The sequence below is a fragment of the Zeus faber genome, assembly GCF_960531495.2.
Source record: "Zeus faber genome assembly, chromosome: 1".
NCBI lineage: Eukaryota > Metazoa > Chordata > Actinopteri > Zeiformes > Zeidae > Zeus > Zeus faber.
This window is the reverse complement of record NC_137193.1, coordinates 31784463-31806589: the sequence shown is the minus strand read 5'-3', so window position 1 is coordinate 31806589 and position 22127 is coordinate 31784463. Positions and strand designations below refer to the sequence as shown.

At 42.6% G+C, this 22127-nt stretch overlaps 2 protein-coding genes across 2 annotated transcripts in view; both read left to right on the top strand.

The window, feature by feature from the left end:
• Positions 1–5866, top strand: part of anln (anillin, actin binding protein) — a 22319-nt gene extending 16453 nt beyond the window's left edge. Inside the window, exons 17-23 of the mRNA XM_080002454.1 lie at positions 681–713; positions 1019–1037; positions 1387–1499; positions 2953–3039; positions 3169–3276; positions 3944–4116; positions 4865–5866. Of these exons, the coding sequence (XP_079858580.1) occupies positions 681–713; positions 1019–1037; positions 1387–1499; positions 2953–3039; positions 3169–3276; positions 3944–4116; positions 4865–4979 (648 nt within the window). The 3' untranslated portion in view covers positions 4980–5866. The remainder of the gene's footprint in view (positions 1–680; positions 714–1018; positions 1038–1386; positions 1500–2952; positions 3040–3168; positions 3277–3943; positions 4117–4864) is intronic.
• Positions 5867–7449: 1583 nt separating this feature from the next.
• On the top strand, positions 7450–21885 carry asns (asparagine synthetase). Its single transcript, XM_080000805.1, has 12 exons — positions 7450–7722; positions 8465–8720; positions 10469–10706; positions 10800–10985; positions 11391–11492; positions 12152–12279; positions 12525–12651; positions 17403–17509; positions 17604–17704; positions 19538–19619; positions 19726–19881; positions 21238–21885. Exons 2-12 carry the CDS (start codon positions 8472–8474, stop codon positions 21445–21447), a joined length of 1686 nt encoding a protein of 561 aa, XP_079856931.1. The 5' UTR covers positions 7450–7722; positions 8465–8471; the 3' UTR covers positions 21448–21885.
• Positions 21886–22127: the final 242 nt, after the last annotated feature.

Below are 22127 nucleotides of genomic sequence, written 5' to 3'. Positions count from 1 at the left end.
ACAATGCCTGAGTAGATGGGGCAGTCCAGCAGTTGGCAGTTATGCAACACTTATGGATGCAAACCACCATGAAACTCAACAGAAGAGTGTGGGGCGAGGCCAGGTGTACGTGGCGGAAGATGTCCACCACCCCCCTTATTTTTTTTTTAAGGAACATGGCGGGCCTTTTTTCATGATCTACTACGTCTATCAGCAACACAGATTTGTCTTATGATTGGTTCACTTGCGCCACATCAAAGCATCTTTTGTCGGACAAACATCCCTTTACATGCTTCTCACTGTAATGTTACCGCTTTCGGTAGTACTGGCATTTTCCCTGAAATGTTACTCTGTCTTGCAGTGGAAAATTAGTGGGACAGATTTCCCTGAATATCGATCCCTGCTTCCATTCAGACATAACTTCATGCAGAAAATGTTCCTGAACATTTCAGGCATAGCCTGCATGTGTGTAAGGGGTTTAGTAGTCCAAGAATGCCTTCCCACCTGATTTAAAACGTGTGTATGTAAGTACGGATCAGTTTCTGAATTTAATCCAAAAAAAATCATCACGGCCCCCACGGTGGTTTGGGGTACACAGCCAGGGCAACACAATGTAAATGGTTTCCACTGGGATGGTGTAACTTTCCATTGATTTATGGGTTTGTGTGGATTTATGCTTTGTTTTATTTTCATCTCTCTAGGCCATCACACCAAAGAGATTCCTTGCCATTACAGTAAGCTTTTTAAACGTTTTTGCTTTGTATTTGTGTTAAAAATATGAAGTTCACGGTTCACTTTAAGTTGTCTTACAATTATGTAAGTCAACTGATTATTAATACAGTTTTATAATAGTCAATGTTAATGCAAATGTTTAGTGCAAATATGTAATTTAAATGTGTAAATTAATCAAATAATAATAGATAATAAATGTAATGTTCATCCGGTGTAATTAACAGGCGGCTCACTTTTTCTGGGCAGCTTTACTTTTATTAATATTGTTTAATGCCTCTTTATTCATCTATTTTTATTTTGCCTGCAGAAGAGCAGCCAAACTCCAGGTAAGTCCAAATGCATGTCTCAAAAACATTAATTGTGCTGATTTAAATACTACGTCTGTACCAATAATTTTTGGTGATTAAATATTCCGTATGAGGGCAATGACTCAAGATAATCGCATCAAATTTTTCCATAAATGCTTTTGCGCATTTTGGCACATTTGCACTGTCATAGTGAACTTGAAATCAGATTTGCAGCGCCCACTGGTAATCCATAAGTGCAGGCCATTTCTTTCTTTCTTGTTTCTGTGAAAATCTAGTCAAACTTTGGGGCACAAGATTTCAGTTAAAAAAGCCATCTCTGTGGGTGCATATGAAGTGTTTTTAATCCAGAAAAATGACCTTCTCGCAGTCATGGCCAGTCCTGGAGGTCCCAACGCTGTTCGCACCAGTAGCTTCGTCCTGGTTGGATCACACAAACTCACCTTGTCTTCAATCGGGAAAAACAGTTTTCCCTTGGAGAAGGTAAAGACATGACACAACGAGGCCTCGTCAGTCTGCTCACATTCTTTTCTCTTTTGGCACTCGCAATAATTGTCACTTTGTCCTAATGCGATGTCAACAATGTGTGAGGAAAGTTTAAAGGATAGGTTTGCAATTTTTCAAACCAGACCCAGGTTGAAAACAACAGTTTTATTGCAGAGAGTGGGCGAGGTGGAATAAGATGGAATACATGTCATGAAAAGGGGCAACAGGCATACAGCCACACTGATCCCGGGCCCCAATTTCCTAGACCCAAGACAGGTGTGGCTGCTGAAACAACTCCACCCCCACACCACACCATCATTTTTAACTGTTCATAGCCCAGCCTCACTGTACACTATTGAGGAACTTACCACTCATCTACAGCTTCTCATTGTGCTTACATGCAGTCGAATGGGGCAAACGTATAAATCACCTTTTCCCAAAATGAGAAACTCACAATATAGTCAGTCAGACCACAATTAAGCTATTTTGGCTACATCCAAGCTAAAGAGATTATAAACAGGAAGCTGTGGAGCTTCCTACTGCAGCCAACGTTATGCTTTGGATGTACTGCGGCTATTGCAAAAATGTATTTGTGTTATTCAAAGATTTTAAAGAATAATGCAGTAAGTCACGGATTACTAATTTTCCCATTTTCCCAAGATTGTCAATAGCAAAACGTTCAGCGAGGCTGTGTTATAAACCATTATAAATGAAAGGAACCAGTGTTTTATCGAGTGGGGAAAAAAAATTGCCAAACTATCCTTTAAGATGGGGAGCCGTCAACTTCCAGACGGTTCTTCGGCTAATGTGTGCAGGCTTTGTGCTGGTGGCGGACCAATACTGACCCTCTTTGCTCTCATCAGACAATGTGCGCTCACCCCTCTATTCGTCTCTCTCCTTAGATCAAATATGAATGGAGTGAAAGGGAACTTCTCAGTGACATGTTTCATAACAAGGTTACCTCTCGCCTCACGGCCAGATTATTCTCACTGTGTTTGGTTTATGTTTCTGGGAAGTTGAAGGGAGAAAATAATAAAAACTAACATTTTTGTGGCACTAACATTCTGAACCTTAGATGATTGCACGTTGGTTTGGTGGTTTGGTTTGACCTGAGAGAGATTGTGAGAGGCTTCCACGAAAAGCAAACAGATTGTAATGCATCTGAAACAATAAAACTCCCAACTATGAACCGACTTGCAATGCTGCTAAACCCCTGATATTCAATTAATGCACAGGGTGTCTGCATGTCCTGAATATTAAAAAGTCAAATTAGGATATTTCAAGTGCTCAGTCTGTCATCAAATTATATTGTTTCTTTTTTTATTATTACTATTTTTAAAGTGATGGTAATAGGCTACAGTTGTGATCATTGTATCTTGCATTTCGAGGATCATGATACATACAGCCTCGCTCTTCCATTTTTAATAATTTCTGGTCTCATGCTTTTCAGGTGCCGTTCCTCTGCCCGCTGCAGGGCCACATCTACCTCAAGATGCAGTGCCAAGTGGGCACCAAGGTGGAGGAGAGGGGCTTCCTTGTGAGTCAACCAGATGCAATCTAAACAGCCACGGGCGAGTTAAATCCAGATCCGAGGCGTGGTGGCGATATGGTTGTCTCTGACCGTGACAGGGTTTTGCTCTGATTCCTCTCACTGGGACCTTTTCAGACCATGTTTGAAGACGTCAGCGGATTCGGAGCCTGGCACAGGAGATGGTGCGTCCTCTCTGGATACTGCATCTCCTACTGGACCTACCCAGACGACGAAAGACGCAAGGTGCCACCCGCCGTGTCCTGCAACTTGTCATAATACTCGTGAAATGTAAACGAGTGTCTCAAAACCCTCTGTAGGAAAGATTGTAGGCTCAAAAGTTTTTGATGAAATTGTAATCAACTTGATGGAGCCTTGAGTACTGGGGGGCTTGTGGTTTACTGAGGTTGCCATTAAAGGCCACCAAACGCCAATTTCTCTTTTTTACACCTCAGGATGGGGTGGGGTTTAATAATTGATTGTCATGTACATAACACCATGACAACCAGTGATAAGCATTTTCAGACGACTAGCTAGGGAAAATAATAGAGGAAGAAAGATCATGTAGATCACTAGGGGGCAAACCAAAGGGTTGAGCTGGAGGATTTTGACGTCAAAAGACTGTAGTCATACGTCACCTTTTTGTCAAATGCTGTATTAGCTTTAAACTTTGAACTTTTGGTTCTACAATCAGTTATTTGTAAAAATGTACGGCAGAAGACTTGAACCTTAAAAATACAAAATCAATGGAGGTGACCTCCTTAATACAGTAAGTCGAATGGGTTCCTCTGTAAAGTAACAATATTTACCACAATAAATTGTTGGTACTTCTAGTGGGGGAAGTGCATGGTAAAAATCGACTCGTGGATAAAAAAATAAATAAAAATCCCCTTGTGTCTCCCCTCCTGTTCAGAATCCAATCGGCGTCATTAACCTGGTCAACTGCACCAGCAGGAGGGTGGAACCGGCCAACCGGGAGTTCTGCGCCCGGCCGAACACCTTCGAGCTCATCACCGTGCGGCCGCAGCGGGAGGGCGACAAGGAGACGCTGGTCAGCCAGTGCCAGAACACTATGTGTGTCACCAAGTAAGTGCCCGGAGACATTGGACACATTTTCCTGCCGAAATGTGTTCATGTCGCTCTACGCTTGAAATACGCCACACATCTACTGCATAGGTAAGAGGGTTGGTAAAGAAAGTGACGCTGCCTTCTGTCACGGAGCTGACTGGCTCATAACAGGAAAGCACTTTGAAGCTCAGTATGGTAATGAAATGTTACCATGGCAACAGCTGGTTACAAATGAAGCTCTAAGCGGATAGGTGATGTGGGGCAGTGGCCTCCACTGACAAATGATGGTAACTTATGTGGATGTCATTTACTTTCAAAAGCACTAGTTAGAAATTTGTGAAGGACAACAAAACACTTAAGTTTTGACCGGCTCTATCCACTAATGTTTAGTAGCAGCACTGGAATCGTGAACCGACTTCGACTTGGGTAGCGTATCATTATTAATGTAGAATAACCTAATCCTTCATGGAGAGATTTCCATCTGACCATAGGACAAATATTTAATTCCATTTAATACAAAAACACGTGGGCCCACGGGTAAAAGTAATGATCATACAGCTTTGCAAGACCACCACTACATTTGTGTGGTCTTGAGTTGATGTTTTGGAGTTCGCCCTGTGCAGTGTCTGGCCCAAGGCAGGGACACTCCTCATGCAATTATAGATTTAAGAATTGTAGATGTAGACAGAAGCAGGTTTTCCCTCTTGGACGTGCACATTGGGTGTTCCTGAGCCGCGGGTCCGACGTGCCTCTCCCTCCCTTCCAGGAACTGGCTCAGCGCAGACACCAAGGACGAGAGAAACCTGTGGATGCGGAAACTCAACCAGATCCTGGTGGACCTGCGCATGTGGCAGCCAGACTCCTGCTTGAGGCCTGCCTGATGTTGAATTTCTATGCATTTGTTTTGTTTTCTTATATATTTTATCACTTGACCGTTTTCCCTTTTGAAATACACGCGCCGCCTATATCGGCGACATTTGCGATTACTAAGTGCAATACGGTGTGGGAATGGCTGACTGTTTTACGGGTGGACGTTTTCAGCAGAGCATTGGTAATCCGACACGCAAGTTATGCACACGAGAGAAACAAATAAAGCCATACTTGTCGACATTTCAGTCCAATATCGCGTGGAGAACCAGTGGCTTGGGCTATTCCCCTTTTCTTTTTTTCTTTTTTTAAAGACTATTTTCTGTAAACTCTTTTTAATTATACAGCAAATGAAAAGTGCACGGCATCGTTATTATAATTAGAAAGTGTGACATTGGAGTGTGATGTTTAAAATGCGTTCCAATGCAGGATGGGTGACTGGATGCCTTGCCCTTTTTATTTTATTTTGCATTATGACAATACTTGATGTCTTTGGTGTACAGGATTCGTAATTTCTACATGTTTGACACTTATAGACTTATAACGTCCTTTCTCTCTGATGGAGTTAACCGTGAGGCATACGATTTTGATATTAATCCTGAGACAAAAACGTGTGTTTTTCATTGTTTGCAAGGGTTTTATTTTTTAAATGTTATAGATTTTGCAAACCAGGGGTTAATAAGGCTCCATTTTTCTGTGTTGCCAAGACATAGGGCTTATATTATATTGTAAATGTGTGCATCTGTAACACTATTCAACTGCCTAGAGATCTGAGGGGAGAAAAAATATATATGTTCTTTCAAGCACTCCAAGGTTTCCTTTACATAGCCTATCAGGTATTTGTGAAACACTGATTTCAATAAATGCCTGCTGCCTGACCAAAACAAACTGGGCGAGGTTACTTACGACATTGACTCCCTTTCTTTAGAAATCTACTGGCTCTGTCTTGAGACTGTTTTACTTGTTAGTATTATTTTTATTTTTTTATGCTTTTTCATCAACAAGGTTGGACCTTGAGGAATTGCATGTGTACTATTCAAGTTTAAAAATGCTTTTAAAATTACATGTATTGGTTAAAAAATTTAAAAATTAGAGGCCCTTTCTGTTTAATTTCTCTGCTAAATTGTATGGGGTTTTTTTTTTGTTGTTTTTTTTGTTTAGGGTATAGAAAATGGCCTGGTCAGAGATTATACAGTTGGAGCGGGGAAAATATTATATTTTATAATATAAATAAAAATATATATTATAATATTTTACATTAACATTTTCATGCATCAAAACATCAAATAATTAAGCCTCCAAAAAATGTTAAATGTCCAATTATTATTGGATAATTATATAATTTGAAGGACAGTCTTCGCCCTTTAATGTTAACGGCGGGCCGAGCAGTTTTCAACAATGCCACCTATCCTATTTTTTGTTAATCACCCGTTAAGTGTAATGCCTTTCCAACAGTTAAATTTATTTATAATTTAAAAATAATGATATATAACAATCCAATTATAATTGCAATCATTATCAATAAGTGGAAGTGCTACAACAGTTGGTTATACTGTACACTGTCATTTATTCTCTATCCCTAGAGAATCAATTTTGTCATGGGATAAATAGAATTTTAACAGACAGGAAAGAATTAAATAGATAAAATAGAAATAAAAGCATACAATTTCAACAAGAGTTCAACAAGTGATCGGGAAAACCTGGCTTGACAACAACCTTTGGTAATTTAATCCATGATAAAATAACAGTTACTGCTAAATGCTATAAATTAAAGTTATAATGCAGAAAAGCAAATTGAAATGGAAACTAACATCAATTAGTCTAAGATAAATAAATACAATAAAAAAAAAACAAGATCCAAAAGAAATGTTAACCAAGAAAATAAGCATTTAAATGATCCAAAGCTCCTGAGTGAAAGGACAAGCATCAGAAAGAATGAAGAAAGGACAAAGAGAAGAAGGAATAAGTAAATGGAGAAAGAAGTCTTTAAAGTTTAAGCCTATCGGGTTATGTAAGTCACGTGTTCAAACACTTGGTCCAAGCGTTGGTTCCCAATGCACCACCGAATATAAAGCATGCCACCGCAAGTTTACCAAAAGGCAATAAAGAACAACTACAAATCAATTGGTAAATACAATCCAGGCTAATGAAGCGTCGGTGGAGGCTCGCTCTATCCGTCTTTCTTTCGTTTCTTTCTGTACTTTCACGGTGTTGGTAATGAACGGGAGGGCGGCGCGGCGCCCGACAGTTCATTGGACGCTTCGCCTGTCGCTCCAACGCCGAAACAACGACCTCAGCGCCGGAACGGTGCCAAGTGTGTTAAGGAAAAAATGAAAATACAATACACACATTTGTCTGTGTGTGTGTGTGTGTGTGCGTGTTGTTGTCGCACGGGATGTGCATCAACAAAAACAAACGGTGGTCGTGAAAAACACGCGACGTACCGCACGTGCGTGCACGCGCACCGTCGGCGTTTCCACCCGGATGGAGAATTTAGTGATTAAGACAATTATTCACCGCGATCTCGAAGTGAAGAGCTTTTCGTGACCGAGACACTATATCCAGGAGGTCGGAGATCGGGATCTCGCTCCTCGTTACGAGACACGGTATCTTCAGCCGTCAACCCTTGTCTGTTGCTGATGATGCAACACCCGGTTGCAGCAGCCACGGCCAACAGCGCCGCAGCGCCACACCAGCAGAGTAGCACCGGGTCGTGGGTGTGCGGCAGTCTTTCCTGAGAACCGGCACAAGACCAAGGTACATCAGTCATTTTTCTTTTGATCAAAGATGTCAGACCGTACGAGTTGTTTCATATTATGTGTGTGTATATATATAAGTGTATTATATATGAAAACAATCACAGTATAGGAGGGCGTTATGAGCTGAAGCGCTCCGGCATATGTCGTGCAGGGCTTGTACAGAGCAGCCCGTGTCATTAATAGTTCATGGTCTAACGCCCTAAATGGCGTCATAATATAGATAGACCTGGTATATAGACCTGGTAGTGGGTATCCTGTTATCTATCTATCTATCTATCTGTCTATCTATCTATCTATCTATCTATCTATCTATCTATCTATCTATCTATCTATCTCTCTACCTATCTAAAATGATATATTACTATGCACTAGTACTATATACGTATGTAAGACGCTTAACTATTTCTTTTAATTGCTACTCCATGATGTTAATAGATGTTTATAGATGCGTACATATTTCATATTACATTTTTTTGTTTTTACCTATTGTTGTGGGCTTGCACTGTTAAGTCAACTTCTACTGTAACGGCTGAAATTCCCACCCCGGAATAAATAAAATATTATTTATGTATCTATATTTTTATGTGTTCCAACACTTAACAGTTTTTGAGTCACTAATGATGAAGAAAAGGTGAGTGGCCTAATGGTGTGAGAATAGGTTAGGTTTTATGATCATCATCCTTCTTCTGCTTCTTTATTTTTTTTAACCCTATCTTGATGGCTTGTCTTTCTTTCCACAGTGTGAAAATGTGTGGTATCTGGGCTCTGTTTGGCAGCGATGCGTGCCTGTCAGCCCAGTGCACCAGCGCCATGAAGATCGCTCACAGGGGCCCCGACGCCTTTCGCTTTGAGAATGTGAACGGCTTCACCAACTGCTGCTTCGGCTTCCACCGCCTGGCCATCGTGGACCAGCTGTACGGCATGCAGCCCCTCCGTGTCAAGAGGTTCCCCTTCCTGTGGCTCTGCTACAACGGGGAGATTTACAACCATGACACGGTAGGACAGGGCAGGGGCCCGGTGGCCTTTTGCTGTTGATTACCCAGGGAATGCGATGCCTAAAACCCTAAAGCTTGCTTCACATCTAACGCCACGACTCCGAAAGTCGTCTAGACTTCCGAAGTCGTCAGATCGCTGTACTGTTCACACTGCACACCTTTCTGTCTTGTGATCGGGAATCTTGCAGTCTTGTGGTTTCACACTACGCGAGAAGTGACACTGGAAATGACACAGTACAGGATTATTTAGTTTTTATTTGATTCTTGGTCACTGTAAAACAGAATTTAAATAAGAAATGTATTAAAAAACCTAGAAAAGAGAGATAAAATAGGTATGTGTGTGCACTGCTGTGTCCTGTGCACTGCCGTCTCCCCTTCACCCTCCCAAAGCTGTGATGCGCTGCAGGGTGTAATTTGCTCGTGCAATAGAGGCTCTGTGATGTGTTTTTTCAATTCAGTTATTCAACGTGTAATTCAACTTATGCATGTGACAAGTTTCGGTCTGACAGTACAACCCAAAGTGACTTCAGTAAAGGTTTTTATCGGAAATGGGCTTAAATCAATGACATTAATGTTAACTTTCAATCGGTCTCTTTGTGGATGTTCTGCAGGCCACACGCCGTCTTAGTGGTGTTTTCAGGGCCCTCCGGTACAGAGACACAGAAGACGGTGGGTTGTAAAGACCAGTTTATTGTAGAGAGGAGGCTAGGTGGCCTTTGCCAGGAGCAGATAGAACATGTCATGACAGGGCTCCTCTCCTGAGTGTGTGTGGGATGGGGGATTTAACCTGTTTCTCGTGAGCCCAACCAATGAGCAACAGGTATGCAGCCACCCTAACCCAATCACCTCGATCCAGGCCAGGCGTGGCTGCTCAAACCATCCCATCCCCACACCACACTCTTTTAACCAAAGTGAATTGCGTGTATTTTTTATTTTTGTTCACACTTTGCAGACACTATCTACAGGGAGTTTTTAACTCTCATTAATGGAACATGGTAAATGTCCAGCTGAGCAAACTACTCCCTGTTGTACTGTAAAAAACAACCTCATCCTTTTCCCCTGACCGAGTATTTTGTGACGCGAGACTCAGCCGCAGTTCATCGGAAGGCCACTGGGGGAATTATCTGACTGTCGGGTGTGGATACACGTTTGATGTATAGCAGGTTTAAGACTTTGGCTTACAGCAGGGATAAATCTACATTTCGCTGCCTTTTTTTTGAACAACCAATTAAAGAGATTTATTCTCTCTAGCTTCTACTAGCGACTGCTATCAATGAAAAGAGCTGTTGGGAGACTTTGAGAAGTCTCTTAACTGGGACGCGTTCAAACAAGTCCATGCTGAAATGTCCATGTCCAATGTCCATGCTGTTTATTAAGCAAAAAGAAACCTCTCTAGCAATAATTGTACTGGAATAATTAAATCAAGTCATTTTCAACAGAAAATATCGGAACCCTACTAACTCTCCCCGTTCCAAAAACCTGCCACCCAGGTGAACCCGTAAAAAAACATTTTAAACTCACACCCTGTGTCAATTATCAGAAGAAAAACCGGAACTGACCTGTGCCGCTGTGACGTGTGCAGCCTAAATAAATAATAAACCCTGAATAAAGAATTCAGAATAAATACACATTTTGACTCCTGCACCAGCTTTATTAGAAAGTTATCATGTAAACGGTAGACGTCTACGGATCGCAGTGCAGTTCCGGCGTGGCAATCTTTTCTCTTTCTCTATCTCTCTCCCCGTTCAGCTGAAGAAACAGTTTGAGTTTGAATATCAGACCAAGGTGGACGGTGAGGTGCTGCTCCACCTGTACGACCGCTTCGGCGTGCAGGAAATGGCCTCCCTGCTGGACGGCGTGTTTGCCTTCGTGCTGCTGGACACGGCCAACCGGAAGGTTTTCGTGGGAAGGGACACCTACGGCGTGCGGCCTTTGTTCAAACTCCTCACGGACGACGGATTCCTGGCGCTCTGCTCGGAAGCTAAAGGTCACCAGCGGCGGTTTTAACAACCCTTTTTTGCGGCCGTCGCATTGTTTCCCTCGTCGCCTCGGTAATAATGTTGTTGTTGCCGCTTTCCAGGCCTCACGGAGATCACCCACTCCATGTCCACGCCGGCCAGCATCACCCCCTTCCTCCCGGGACACTTTGAGGCCTTCGACTTGAAGGCCAGCGGGAAGGTGGAGTCCATTCAGCACGACCGCTTCCACTGCTGCACGCAGGAGCCCTCGCACGCCACCTACGACACCGTGGAGCGACTCCCCTCAAGTACAAAATTTGGATTCTCAGTCTTGTAGACATTTTTGGTATTTTTGGATGTCCCCCCTAGTCCCCGGGTGTTTTGTTTGTAACTACCGGAACATTTTGCGGTGGCGGTCGAAACGTATAAACATCGTGGAACATATAAAATGTTTGAAGCTTGTCCAAAGTTCCAGTTTGCAAAAGCAGCTCTTCTTCTCATGTGTACAAAATGCTCCCTGTGATTCCACTGCAAGTGTTTTCACACTTTACGTGTCAGAAAAGGGGTCAAAGATGTCAGAAATACTTTTCAGATTGGGAGATTTCATTGGGGGAAAATCCCTCTGGAAGTCAAAGAGCTTCAATGGTCTCTACCCCCCAAATCTCCCGGAACAAACCGTCGCCATATGAGAGAAAGATGTGTTTCCGTCCTAGGTTTTGATGAGGAAACAGTGAAGAGCAACATCAGGACCCTGTTTGAGAACGCCGTGCGGAAACGCCTGATGGCCCACAGGAGGATCGGTTGTCTGCTGTCAGGTGCGTTGCACTTCCTGGTTATTATCGCACGTGTTCATGTGAAAGAAGGTTCATGTGAAAATAGGAATTGGTTCCTTTTTCCACATTAATAGAGCGTAATCGATGGGGGGGTCTGTCTCTGTTTGTTTCCCGTAATGATAATAACAAGAATAACCTTTATTTGTATAGCAGCTTGCATACACTACATGCAACTCAAAGTGTTTTACATTAATAGTACTACACTGAGTTAGTAACAATAAATGCAAAGCAAACAAGCAAAATGCATTTAATAAACAAAGGTAAATATACCAATTTCATATTCACAATCTATGCATGGTCAATTATACAGTGTTGTAAAGCAACTGTCAACCACTTTGAACTCTAACAATCTGATTTAAATACTTATAGCAACCAACTGCATCTTTTATATTCTGTATATATTTTCTGTATTTTTGCAAATGATGCTGTTTTCTTTCAGACTGTCAGGTGTTTTTATGCTAATGGTCTGTACAGCAATGCACCAATCCTTGTCAATGAACATGTACTTATAAAAAATATAAAAAAATAATCGGATCCTGATTCTAAAAAATTGCTCTGAAATGCAATTATTTGCGCAACATCGTTATTATAATTATTTGGAGTGAGGATAGCAAACCCTCCTTCTCCCTTTTCTTTACCAGGTGGTCTGGACTCCAGCCTGGTTGCGGCTACGCTGGTCAAATTGGCCAAGGAGGAGAAGCTGCCGTACCCCATCCAGACATTTGCCATCGGGGCGGAGGACAGTCCCGACATCATGGCCGCTCGCAAGGTGGTGCAATCATGCTTTCAGTGTGAACCTTAATGAGTAATTGATGGATAACTCACGTGTGCAGGCATGTCTTGAATTCCTTCAAACTTCAGACATAGACAAGTATCGTATCCAAGATGCCCGAGCAAACCAGTTTCTCCACAAGTGACGTTTCTATCCTGTCCTTGCTGCTTTCTAAATGCTGTGGGCTAATCTGGCACGAAAAGCTTGAATATTTTTATTCAGGCTGTTCCTCTTCCCCCCAGGTGGCGGAGCACATCGGCAGCGAGCACCACGAGGTGAACTTCACCACCGAGGAAGGCATCCAAGCCTTGGAGGAAGTCATCTTCCACCTGGAGACCTACGACATCACCACCGTGCGGGCCTCCGTCGGTGAGTCCGGCAAGCAAAGCAAGGGGAGAACCTAACTGCAGACCCGCCAACCTGCATGCATTTTGTGTAACAACCACGCAATTCTTTGTCAAAATACGCTGGTACAAAATGAGAGCTGAAACTACGCAAAAAAGTATATTGTTGTGATCTAATTATGGAAAACAACCAATAAATACAAAACAATGACCGGTGACAGGCCGATCAGTGTCAGATATAAATGATCCTGTGTCGGTCAGATTTACACGCCCGCTACAGTGCTCATGTAGTTGTACTCCTAAAAATGCTCAGATACTCAAACCCGATAACAACGTAATGTAACGTAGTTGACGCTCAAAATAAAAGAGCCAAAGAAAGAAAATGTCGGCTGTTTGGAGGTACTTCAAGGTAAACTAAGATTTGATAAATTACTCATCTATTTCCTGACAATATTCCAAAGTTGTGCCTTTTGCGTATCTATCGCTGTCACTACAGCAGGGCATCTGCTCAGGTTGTTCCTTGTGCTTGAGCACCACTCATGATGAAAGTTTCGGCTCTTTTTTTTTCTCGGTTCTCGGCGAGTCACTCAGTAAAACGAGTCGTTTGATTTGATTCAGTTGGTTTAATGCACAGTGAGGAAGGAGGACTTCCAGTGAACGAAAGTGAGAAGAGTCAACCATTCATAATCTTTTTTATTTTTGCATAGATGGCAATTTAGTTTGGAATGGCAAGTACCATATACCGTATTTTCACGACCATAAGGCGCACCGTACTAAAAGGCGCAGTCTCAGTTATGTGTGCCATTACTGTATTTAACACACACATAAGGCGCACCGGATTATAGGGCGCGGGTTTTATATACCGGTACATATCCTCTACTACGTTTAAATACCTCTACTGCGTATTTAAAAATAGAGCGGGAGCAAAACTGAGTATGTTTGTGCTTTATTCATGTATTTATTACAAAGTATTAATCAAACCCATCGAAGTCATCATCCTCTGTTTCTGAATTAAACAGCTGCGCTAAATCAGACATGCCAGTTTCCCCTTCTTCGCTGTCAGAGTCACTTTCCGTGCCGTGCGGCTCCTTGGAAATGATGCCGGCTTTTGCGAAAGCTCGAACAACAGTGCCAGCAGACACGTTAGCCCAAGCATCTGCAATCCATCCGCAAACTGTGGCGTAACTTGCCCGGCGCTGCCTTCCACTTTTCGTGAAACTGTGGTCTCCGTCGGTCATCCATCGCTCCCACGCCGCTCGCAGCCTTACTTTGAATGGCCGGTTCACACCGGTGTGGAGCGGTTGAAGTTCCTTTGTCAGACCTCCCGGAATAACAGCAAGCACAGCGTTCATTTGTTTCACCTTGTTTTTCACATCGGCTGTGAGATGGGCACGCATGGAGTCACAGATTAACAGCGATGGTGATGCGTGGAAAAAACCACCTGGTCTCCTTACATACACCTCCCTCAGCCACTCTTTCATCATCTCCTCATCCATCCAGCCCTTTTCATTTGCCTTAATAATGACTCCAGCTGGAAAAGTCTCTTTAGGCAAAGTCTTTCTCTTAAAAATCACCATAGGCGCCAGTTTCTGTCCATTTGCGTGGCAGCCAAGCATAACAGTAAACGACGCCTTTTCATACCCCGTTGTGCGTATCGCTACCGTGCTGGTCCCCTTCTTCTCCACCGTGTGATTCACCGGGATGTCGAAAGTGAGCGGCACCTCGTCCATGTTGGTGATGTGGCTTGGCTGGATGCGTTTGTCGGCGATGTGTTTGCTGCAGTAGGAGTGAAAGCTCGCCAGCTTTTCACTATAATCCGCCGGACGTTGCTGCGCTACTGTAGTCCTGGTCCGGATGGAACAATGGCACCGTTTCATAAAACGAAAGCACCACGACGGACCTCCTTGAAAATGTTCAATTTTCATTTCTTCCGCTAGCGTTACTGCTTTTAGTCGAACAGTGACCGTCGAAACGCTCGCCCCACTCGTTCTTTGCTCGATGATCCACCGCTCGAGTCTTTCCTCCAACTCGGGCCACCTCGCCTTATGTCCGCGGAACACACATAGGGCGCACCGCACTATAGGGCGCGCCGCACATTTTGAGGAAAAAAATAGACGTTTATATGCGCCTTATAGTCGCGAAAATACGGTAAATAAAATACAAATGTATATTTACACTTAAAAGTGAAAGAGACTTTCATTTGAAGTTTGAACTGGACATTTCCATGTTAGTTATATGTTGCGTCCTACTAAAACTCAGTGAGAATTACATGTTGCATTATACTCAATCTTGGTGACAGTCCCATGTATTATATTCGAACTCAGTGACCGTTCCATATTGTATTTTAATTTATTGGAACTCAGTTTCATGTTTAAAGCCAAAACAGCAATTTCACTATTGTGGTAACGAAACATTGCAGCGGTAGTCCCGTATGTGCAGCTGACCTATTACACAAGCGTAATCAGATCACAAGATGTATCTTTCATTGACGTACAGCAGATATACCCAATGAGACCAAATGATAAGAACATTCGATTTCTCCGATCACCGATATCAACTCAAAATGATCGGACAACGATGTAAAAGTTTTTCATAGTCAACATTTTATTATGAACAGCATGGCCAAAATCAGAATCTGTGGGTCAGAGTTGACAAAAATCAGGAATCTGAATTGGCCAAGAAAATGTCAATCGCGTGCCTCTCTAGTTAATAAACATGTTCGTAACTTAATGAGATGATGCATTTCAAGGGGTATATCCTAATGATGTAAATGTGTATACTGTAATAGTTAGTTGTGGTAGCTTGCATATGATGTGATTATCCTTGTTATGAGACGACTACGGTGTTAATAACTGATGGAGTCATTTATCTGCAGTAACTCGGGACGCAGTTTGATCAAAATTATTATTATTATTATTATTATTATTATTATTATTATTATTATTATTATTATTCCACTTTTATCTCAGAAGTTGGCAAATAAAGCTCTTGAATGTCGAACAGAACGGTGACCAAAACCGTGGTCTCTACGCAAACGACCTGTAGGGGGTGCTCTGATGCAGAGAATTTAGTGATATGTGACCCACCACAGCAAAAGCACCCATCTCGCACGTTTCTAAAATTGCCAGGAGCAGCCAAATAAATTGAAAAAACCTTTCTTGAAGGAAAATGAGATTTTTCCAGATTTGTGTTCCTTTGTGTTTTTTTTATTTCTCAACGTATTTTCAAAACCGGGTTTGATTTATAAATAGTAGAAAAATGTTAAGCCGTGTAGTTAAATATTCCTGTTAGATTACACGGGGAAACGCAGTTCACTTACCGAAATGCTGAACAACGCTGAACAACGCCGATCAATTGTTTCTTTTAAAGCGACCGTCCAGGTGAAGATAACTCATCCATATTCCATGTGATGTGAAGTCACAATGTGAAACCGTTTTGATGGAATTCAACCTTTATATCTTACGTGTTTTAGACGCACATGGCGTCCCCGTTACTTCCCTAAACAAGACGAGGATCCGGTTTCAATTGTCTGTGAAAACTTTAATTTCCCTGGGTTGTTATTGATTACGAGAAACGGGTGGAGGAAGAACTTAATCATATCGCGGACCTTAATCTGACCAGTGCGATAGATCCAAGTCAGTTTAAGCAGCGCGCACTGGACTTCATTTTTCGTGATGATAGTCAGTTCTCCAACAGTGACGCTGAATCTGATATTACTCTGGACTTGGAGAACATTTCAAACAGCGGATTTCAACCATTTACCATTTACCATTCAACCTGAATGTGACGATGAAACGTAATATTTTCAAGAACCACCGGAGGAGACCGATGATACGCGCGTTGGAAAAAATTGATGACGTGATGAAGTCCGTGGAGGTTGGTGATTTAAAATAAAATAATTAAACTTTTACTTTAACTTTTATAAAACATGTATAGTCTTACTGTTAAATAAAAGCTTTTTTCAAAACAAAAATACGTTCAACGTTCCCTCAAAACACAAGAACAAAGCGGTGAGTGGCCCATTCAGCAGTATGTCAGTTAGCCATGTGGCTTTGGCTCCCCATTTGCATTCTGGGAGCTAGCTGAATGAAGCAAGTCTGGGCGAAACTTTGAAGGTGATTATCTCAGAAACACGGTTTGCCGCACCCTTGTTATTAACAAGTCATAGCTTTAAAATATTTGCTTGATTTGCACAAGTGACACCTCGTTTGGAAGCTCTGACTCTCCACTTTCAAATGATGCGAAAAAAAAAAAAGTCAAAAGCCGCCAAATGACCCTAAAGTATGCGGTGGGTCACATGTGGTATAGTCACTGAAGATTCAGTGTGCGCTGTTCATTTTGAGGATTGGTCCAAAAACATACAGCCCTTCACAAACTGCAAATAGGCACCATAAACCATGAATAGACACGCAAAAACGCATAAACCCTGCTGCAGGCGACGTCACGCCCACTGCATGTCTGCTCTGAATGTCTGCTCTGCCTGGGTTTCATAGAACTACTATCAATAGCGATTTTCCACTCACTGAACTGCCAAACGCAAGCTCGGGAAAGCCACATTCCTGTTCCCCATCGCTGGCTCGGTGACTCGGGAATCATAGCGGAAACCCTGGGCGATGAGCTGAACGGTCCTCACAAAGAAAGATAATCCAGAATAAATCCACTGTGGAAAGCAGGGTCCACTACGGAGCAAATGTGGGGGGAGAACCCCCTTGAGCGACAGAAACCTGCCTTTTGTGATAAATTTTTGTGTATTCTAACAAGTTATTTCCGCCACAGGGATGTACTTGGTGTCAAAGTACATCCGCGAGAAGACGGACAGTGTTGTCGTCTTCTCCGGAGAGGGCTCGGATGAGCTGACCCAGGGATACATTTACTTCCACAAGGCAAGTCCCTTTAGTTTGGGGATGGGGACCCGAAACCCACCTAAAACCTCACTAAGTGGCCAATGTGTGATAATGTAACTATATACCGTTGCAGGCACCGAGTCCCAGGGCAGCCGCTGAGGACAGCGTGCGGCTGATGAAGGAGCTTTACCTCTTTGACGCCCTCCGCGCTGATCGCACCACCGCCGCCCACGGGTGAGGGAAGCGACAAATGGGGACAATCACTTAAAAGGATGAGTTCGCTTTTTTTTTAACCAGGCCTTGTAAAAATGTCATCTGTGGAGAAATGTGCCGCTCTGCTGCAGAGTGGTACTGCGCTTGAATACGTTCTAATAAGGCTTGGTTTGTGAAGCGGCGAATCTATACTTTAATCGTGCCAGATTTCACTGCTTAAACTCCTTAAACCTGGTTGAGGAGTGAAAATGAACTGCTTTTGCTATGGAAAAACGTTCTGAGGGATTCATTTCTGTGGGGGACCCAGATCAGATGTTGGACTCAAAACCCCTCCGTCACGTACGGCGGCTGTAGGTACTTCTCATGTAACCATGCAGCGCTAACACTAGGTGTCGCTCTACACCAAAAAACTGCTGTTTCCTTGGCAAACGATACCATACCTATGTATGCAAACATACATGAATTGTATTCAACAGGGTATTTTGTCTGTTCCTTCCTGCTGCTAAGGGCAGGGGACTTGTGTTGCAACATTGTTTAGAATTTTGTTTTTCTTTTGAGATTAATATTTTAAAAGAAGATCAGCATCAGTCTGATTTGTGTGCCCACTCTTACTGGCAAAAAGGAAATCATTAATCAATTTGATCAGTTAACCGGAACAGGCCCTGCAGCCCTTTCCCACAAACAGGGGCGGTTTCTCAGACGGGGTTTAATCTAAATCTGAGACAATCCTACTTGAATTAATCCAGAATTTAAAAATGCCTTTCTAATACATTGTTTAAACGAAGGTGAATTAGATCGAGACTAGGACATCCTAGACTAAGGTCATAAAACACTAGTCAGCTCCTTCTGTCTAGTCTTGGTGCTGGTCTTAGTCCAGATCACCTGACTGACCTGGAGGTCCACATCCATTAACCCAAAGATAAACCTGCCTCTGGCCAGGTTGAATTAGACCTAGATTAGCTCTAACCTTCCTTCTGGAAATCAGGTTTTTTTAAACCTAGATTAGAGCAGGTCGGAGACTATATTAAACCATAACTGAGAAAGGGCCATTTCAGTTAGTCCAGATTAAACGCGTGATTTAGTCTTAGATTAGGTCTAATCTGTTTTAGATTAGGTCTAAAACCGCCCCTTTATCTTAGCACCCCCATTTTATTTAACACAACATACATGCGCACACAAGCACACAGGCGCACACACACACACACACACACACACACACACACACACACACACACACACACACACACACACACACACACACACACACACACACACACACACACATTAATTTCCATACTATAAACTCATTAATTACGGTACATTACATTTTTAATACTCATTTAATTACTCCGGGGCAGCTTGAAGCATTTCATCACCAGCAACAACCGCCACCGGTCTAACTGCATACGCACAACACATCAATCTTCAAAATCTTTTTGAAAATACGGCACTATCCAAGGCGCACCAGAATCTTGGTCCAAAAGTGGTGGAACTGTCTGTTAGAGTTAAGACTTATTTTTTCCCAAAGTCTGTTTAATGTGCTTTTTTAAAAAGCCTGGTATTAAATTAGACCCTTAATCATAATCATGAGGGAAATTGCACATTCACACTTCATTAAATCCCAAAGGGAAATTGCATTTGAACGCATTAATGTGCTCAGGAGAAATAGCATCATTTGCATTGATAATGCAATTACTGGCATATTTCTCATCTATTGTCAACGCGCTTCTAGCAGCACGGCTGCTTGAGTATTGTGTAGGTTTAGGCCAATTTACGACTTACACGTGTTCGTCTTATGGGACATTACCTTTGCCTTTTGTGTCAAATTCTGAGCCCATTTCCTTTTCTCTTCAGGCTGGAGCTCAGGGTGCCTTTCCTGGACCACAGATTTACCGCCTATTACCTTTCCCTGCCTGAGGAGATGAGAATCCCCAAGGTCAGTGGAGTGGGTGTGGACACACTCCCTCCATGCATTCCACCTTTTACGCTTCTCTTTTGTACCATGTTTTTCACTCGAGATAGTGTCTCTTCCCTGTGAGCAGCAAGGAGTGGAGAAACACCTGCTGAGGGATTCTTTCAAAGGGCTGAACCTGATTCCCGACGAGATCCTGTGGCGACGCAAGGAGGCCTTTAGCGACGGCTTGACCTCCATCAGGAAATCCTGGTACACCAGCCTGCAGGAGCACCTGGAAGCCGCGGTATGCCCCGACGTCTGAGTGAAATGAGCCATACCATAAGGATTAGTGAGGTTTAGAGCCGCTTGTATTGAGTGTACATGTCATCGCTGATACATACGATGCAAATGGGAGAAACACAAAAAGAAGGCTCATGAATGTTTAAGAAGCTTTTGGAGACATTTGGGCATAACTGTCCTTTTTTGCAAAGGCCGCCTAGACCGAACTATACTAAGTCCTCCCTAAACTTGTCATTCGTCCCTCTATTATCATCTGGTTTTGGCACATTTTTTGGTGAGGTGAGATGGGCAGCATTTTTAGGCCGGTAGTCCAGACATTCAGGCTTTTAAATAGTTTCTAATATGAGAAAAAAAAAACCTTTGCTGCTGTGGTTTAGAGCCTGTTACTGGTTCTGTAGTAGCCACACGGTTCCTGACACTTGGATCACAATCTCACAACTATTAAAAATATGTGGGTACCAAAATGATGCGTGTCATCCAAATGGTTATTGAGCTATTTTTTTATTCATTTTGGGTGAAAATGCTGAAAATCCCCTCTGGCTAAACGGGTTAATTATTCATCATTAAACAGAATATTGCAAATAAGACAATGCAATGAATTTCTTGGTTTGAAACCTCTTCATGTCCATAGAGTGTCTACAGGACACTGTAAATACACTGGAACTCCGGGACATCAGTGTTTTCAACTTTGGTAGAGATGGTGTGAAACTGACACTCAGGCGCTGGTGTGGGTGTTAATTAACTTTTTAATAAAGTTGTTTTAGTTAGGACATATCATTAGAATTAAGCCTGAGACATGTCCCTAACGCCTGGGGGTTCATGCTGACAGTATGTCCATTACAACACTACGACGATGTGATTGACTTCACTTTAGTTGAGTTTTGTTTGGTTTATCTGGGCACAGTACCAGTTCGGGGACCTGGCAGGCGCCGCAGCCAGGTGCCCTACCCAGAAATGACATGTCTAGTCAACCCCGTGTACACAGTGAACGGTGAAATATGAAAATGTGCAGCAAAAGCTCAAATCACCGTAGAATCGCAGGTTTTTTTTCCGGTGCATGCGTTTTCACATGATTGTTTATTCTTTTGTTCATTAAAAATGCGACTTTGTATCTTCATAAATCCACAAATCCACCGCCTGTTATTTGGGTGGATGGCCTACAACAGTGACTGCAACATTCAATGTTTAACATTCAGTATTCGTTTTCTCCGGAAGATTGCTGTACATTCGAAAATCGTTTAGCCGTAAGCCTCGGTATCTCTAAATGTAAAAGCATAGTAGAGGAGAGGAGGGGTGAGCCATGCCAAAAAAAAAAAAAGCTCTTTCATTTTCTCAAAGTGAACGGTCCTTCCTCCCCCAGGTGAACGACTCCCAGCTGGAAAAGGCCCACAAGACCTTCCCCCACATGCCGCCCCAGACCAAAGAGGCCTACCACTTCCGACAGGTGTTTGAGAAGCACTACCCGGGCCGCGCCGCCTGGCTCTCTCACTACTGGATGCCCCGCTGGATCGGTGCCACCGACCCCTCGGCCCGAACCCTGGCCATCTACAAACCCGACAAGGACCAGTGATGGTGTATAGTCAAACGATATAGTAAAGTAGTTGGTTTTACAGATATCCCTTCAGTTGGGTCAAGAACGTTGTGAACAAATAACCCAAGAGATTTATTTCTCAGATGATAATTGTACTTCCCATAGATATACTAGGATCGTTCTCTGGAAAGATAGAGCAGAACAAAGTTTTCTAAATATCATTCACAAAATTAATATTAATTTGTTCACAGCATTCAAATGCCACTGGGATGCTGGTCTCAAGGATTAACATAGCCATCTTTCTTTTTTTAAAGCTGCTAACCTTGACGGTGATTCCTCAGGTGTCAGATCAGCTGGAGAGAGATTAGCATCGAGCCATTGTGCGTTATTCACGCGGCCGATCACTTTAATTGTAATAAACGGGTTTGTCGTATCAAGGTGGTGTCCGACTGACGGAGATTAAAACTCATCAACCAAATTGAGGCACAACTGTTTTGAAGTTTTCCTTTATACCTGCAAATAAAATCAGTTTGAACCGTTTAAATAATTTACTCAAATAACAGAAACAGATATGATAAAAAAAACAAAAAAAGCACTGCCACTCTGTGTCCTTTACAGCATAGTATGCATATGTTTATTCAACAAATTAAAACAATATTTTTATATATATATTTAAAAAGAAGTTCCCAACCACAAGGTTCCATTCAAACAGACTGAAC

What these genes read in the sequence shown, in the direction of transcription:
- asns (XM_080000805.1), top strand. Translation starts at nt 8,472, where the DNA reads ATGTGTGGTATCTGGGCTCTGTTTGGCAGCGATGCGTGCCTGTCAGCC. An exon ending in CGTGGAGCGACTCCCCTCAA is followed by an intron (nt 10,986 to 11,390) that starts GTACAAAATTTG and finishes TTTCCGTCCTAG; the next exon opens with GTTTTGATGAGGAAACAGTG. An exon ending in CGCACCACCGCCGCCCACGG is followed by an intron (nt 17,705 to 19,537) that starts GTGAGGGAAGCG and finishes TTTTCTCTTCAG; the next exon opens with GCTGGAGCTCAGGGTGCCTT.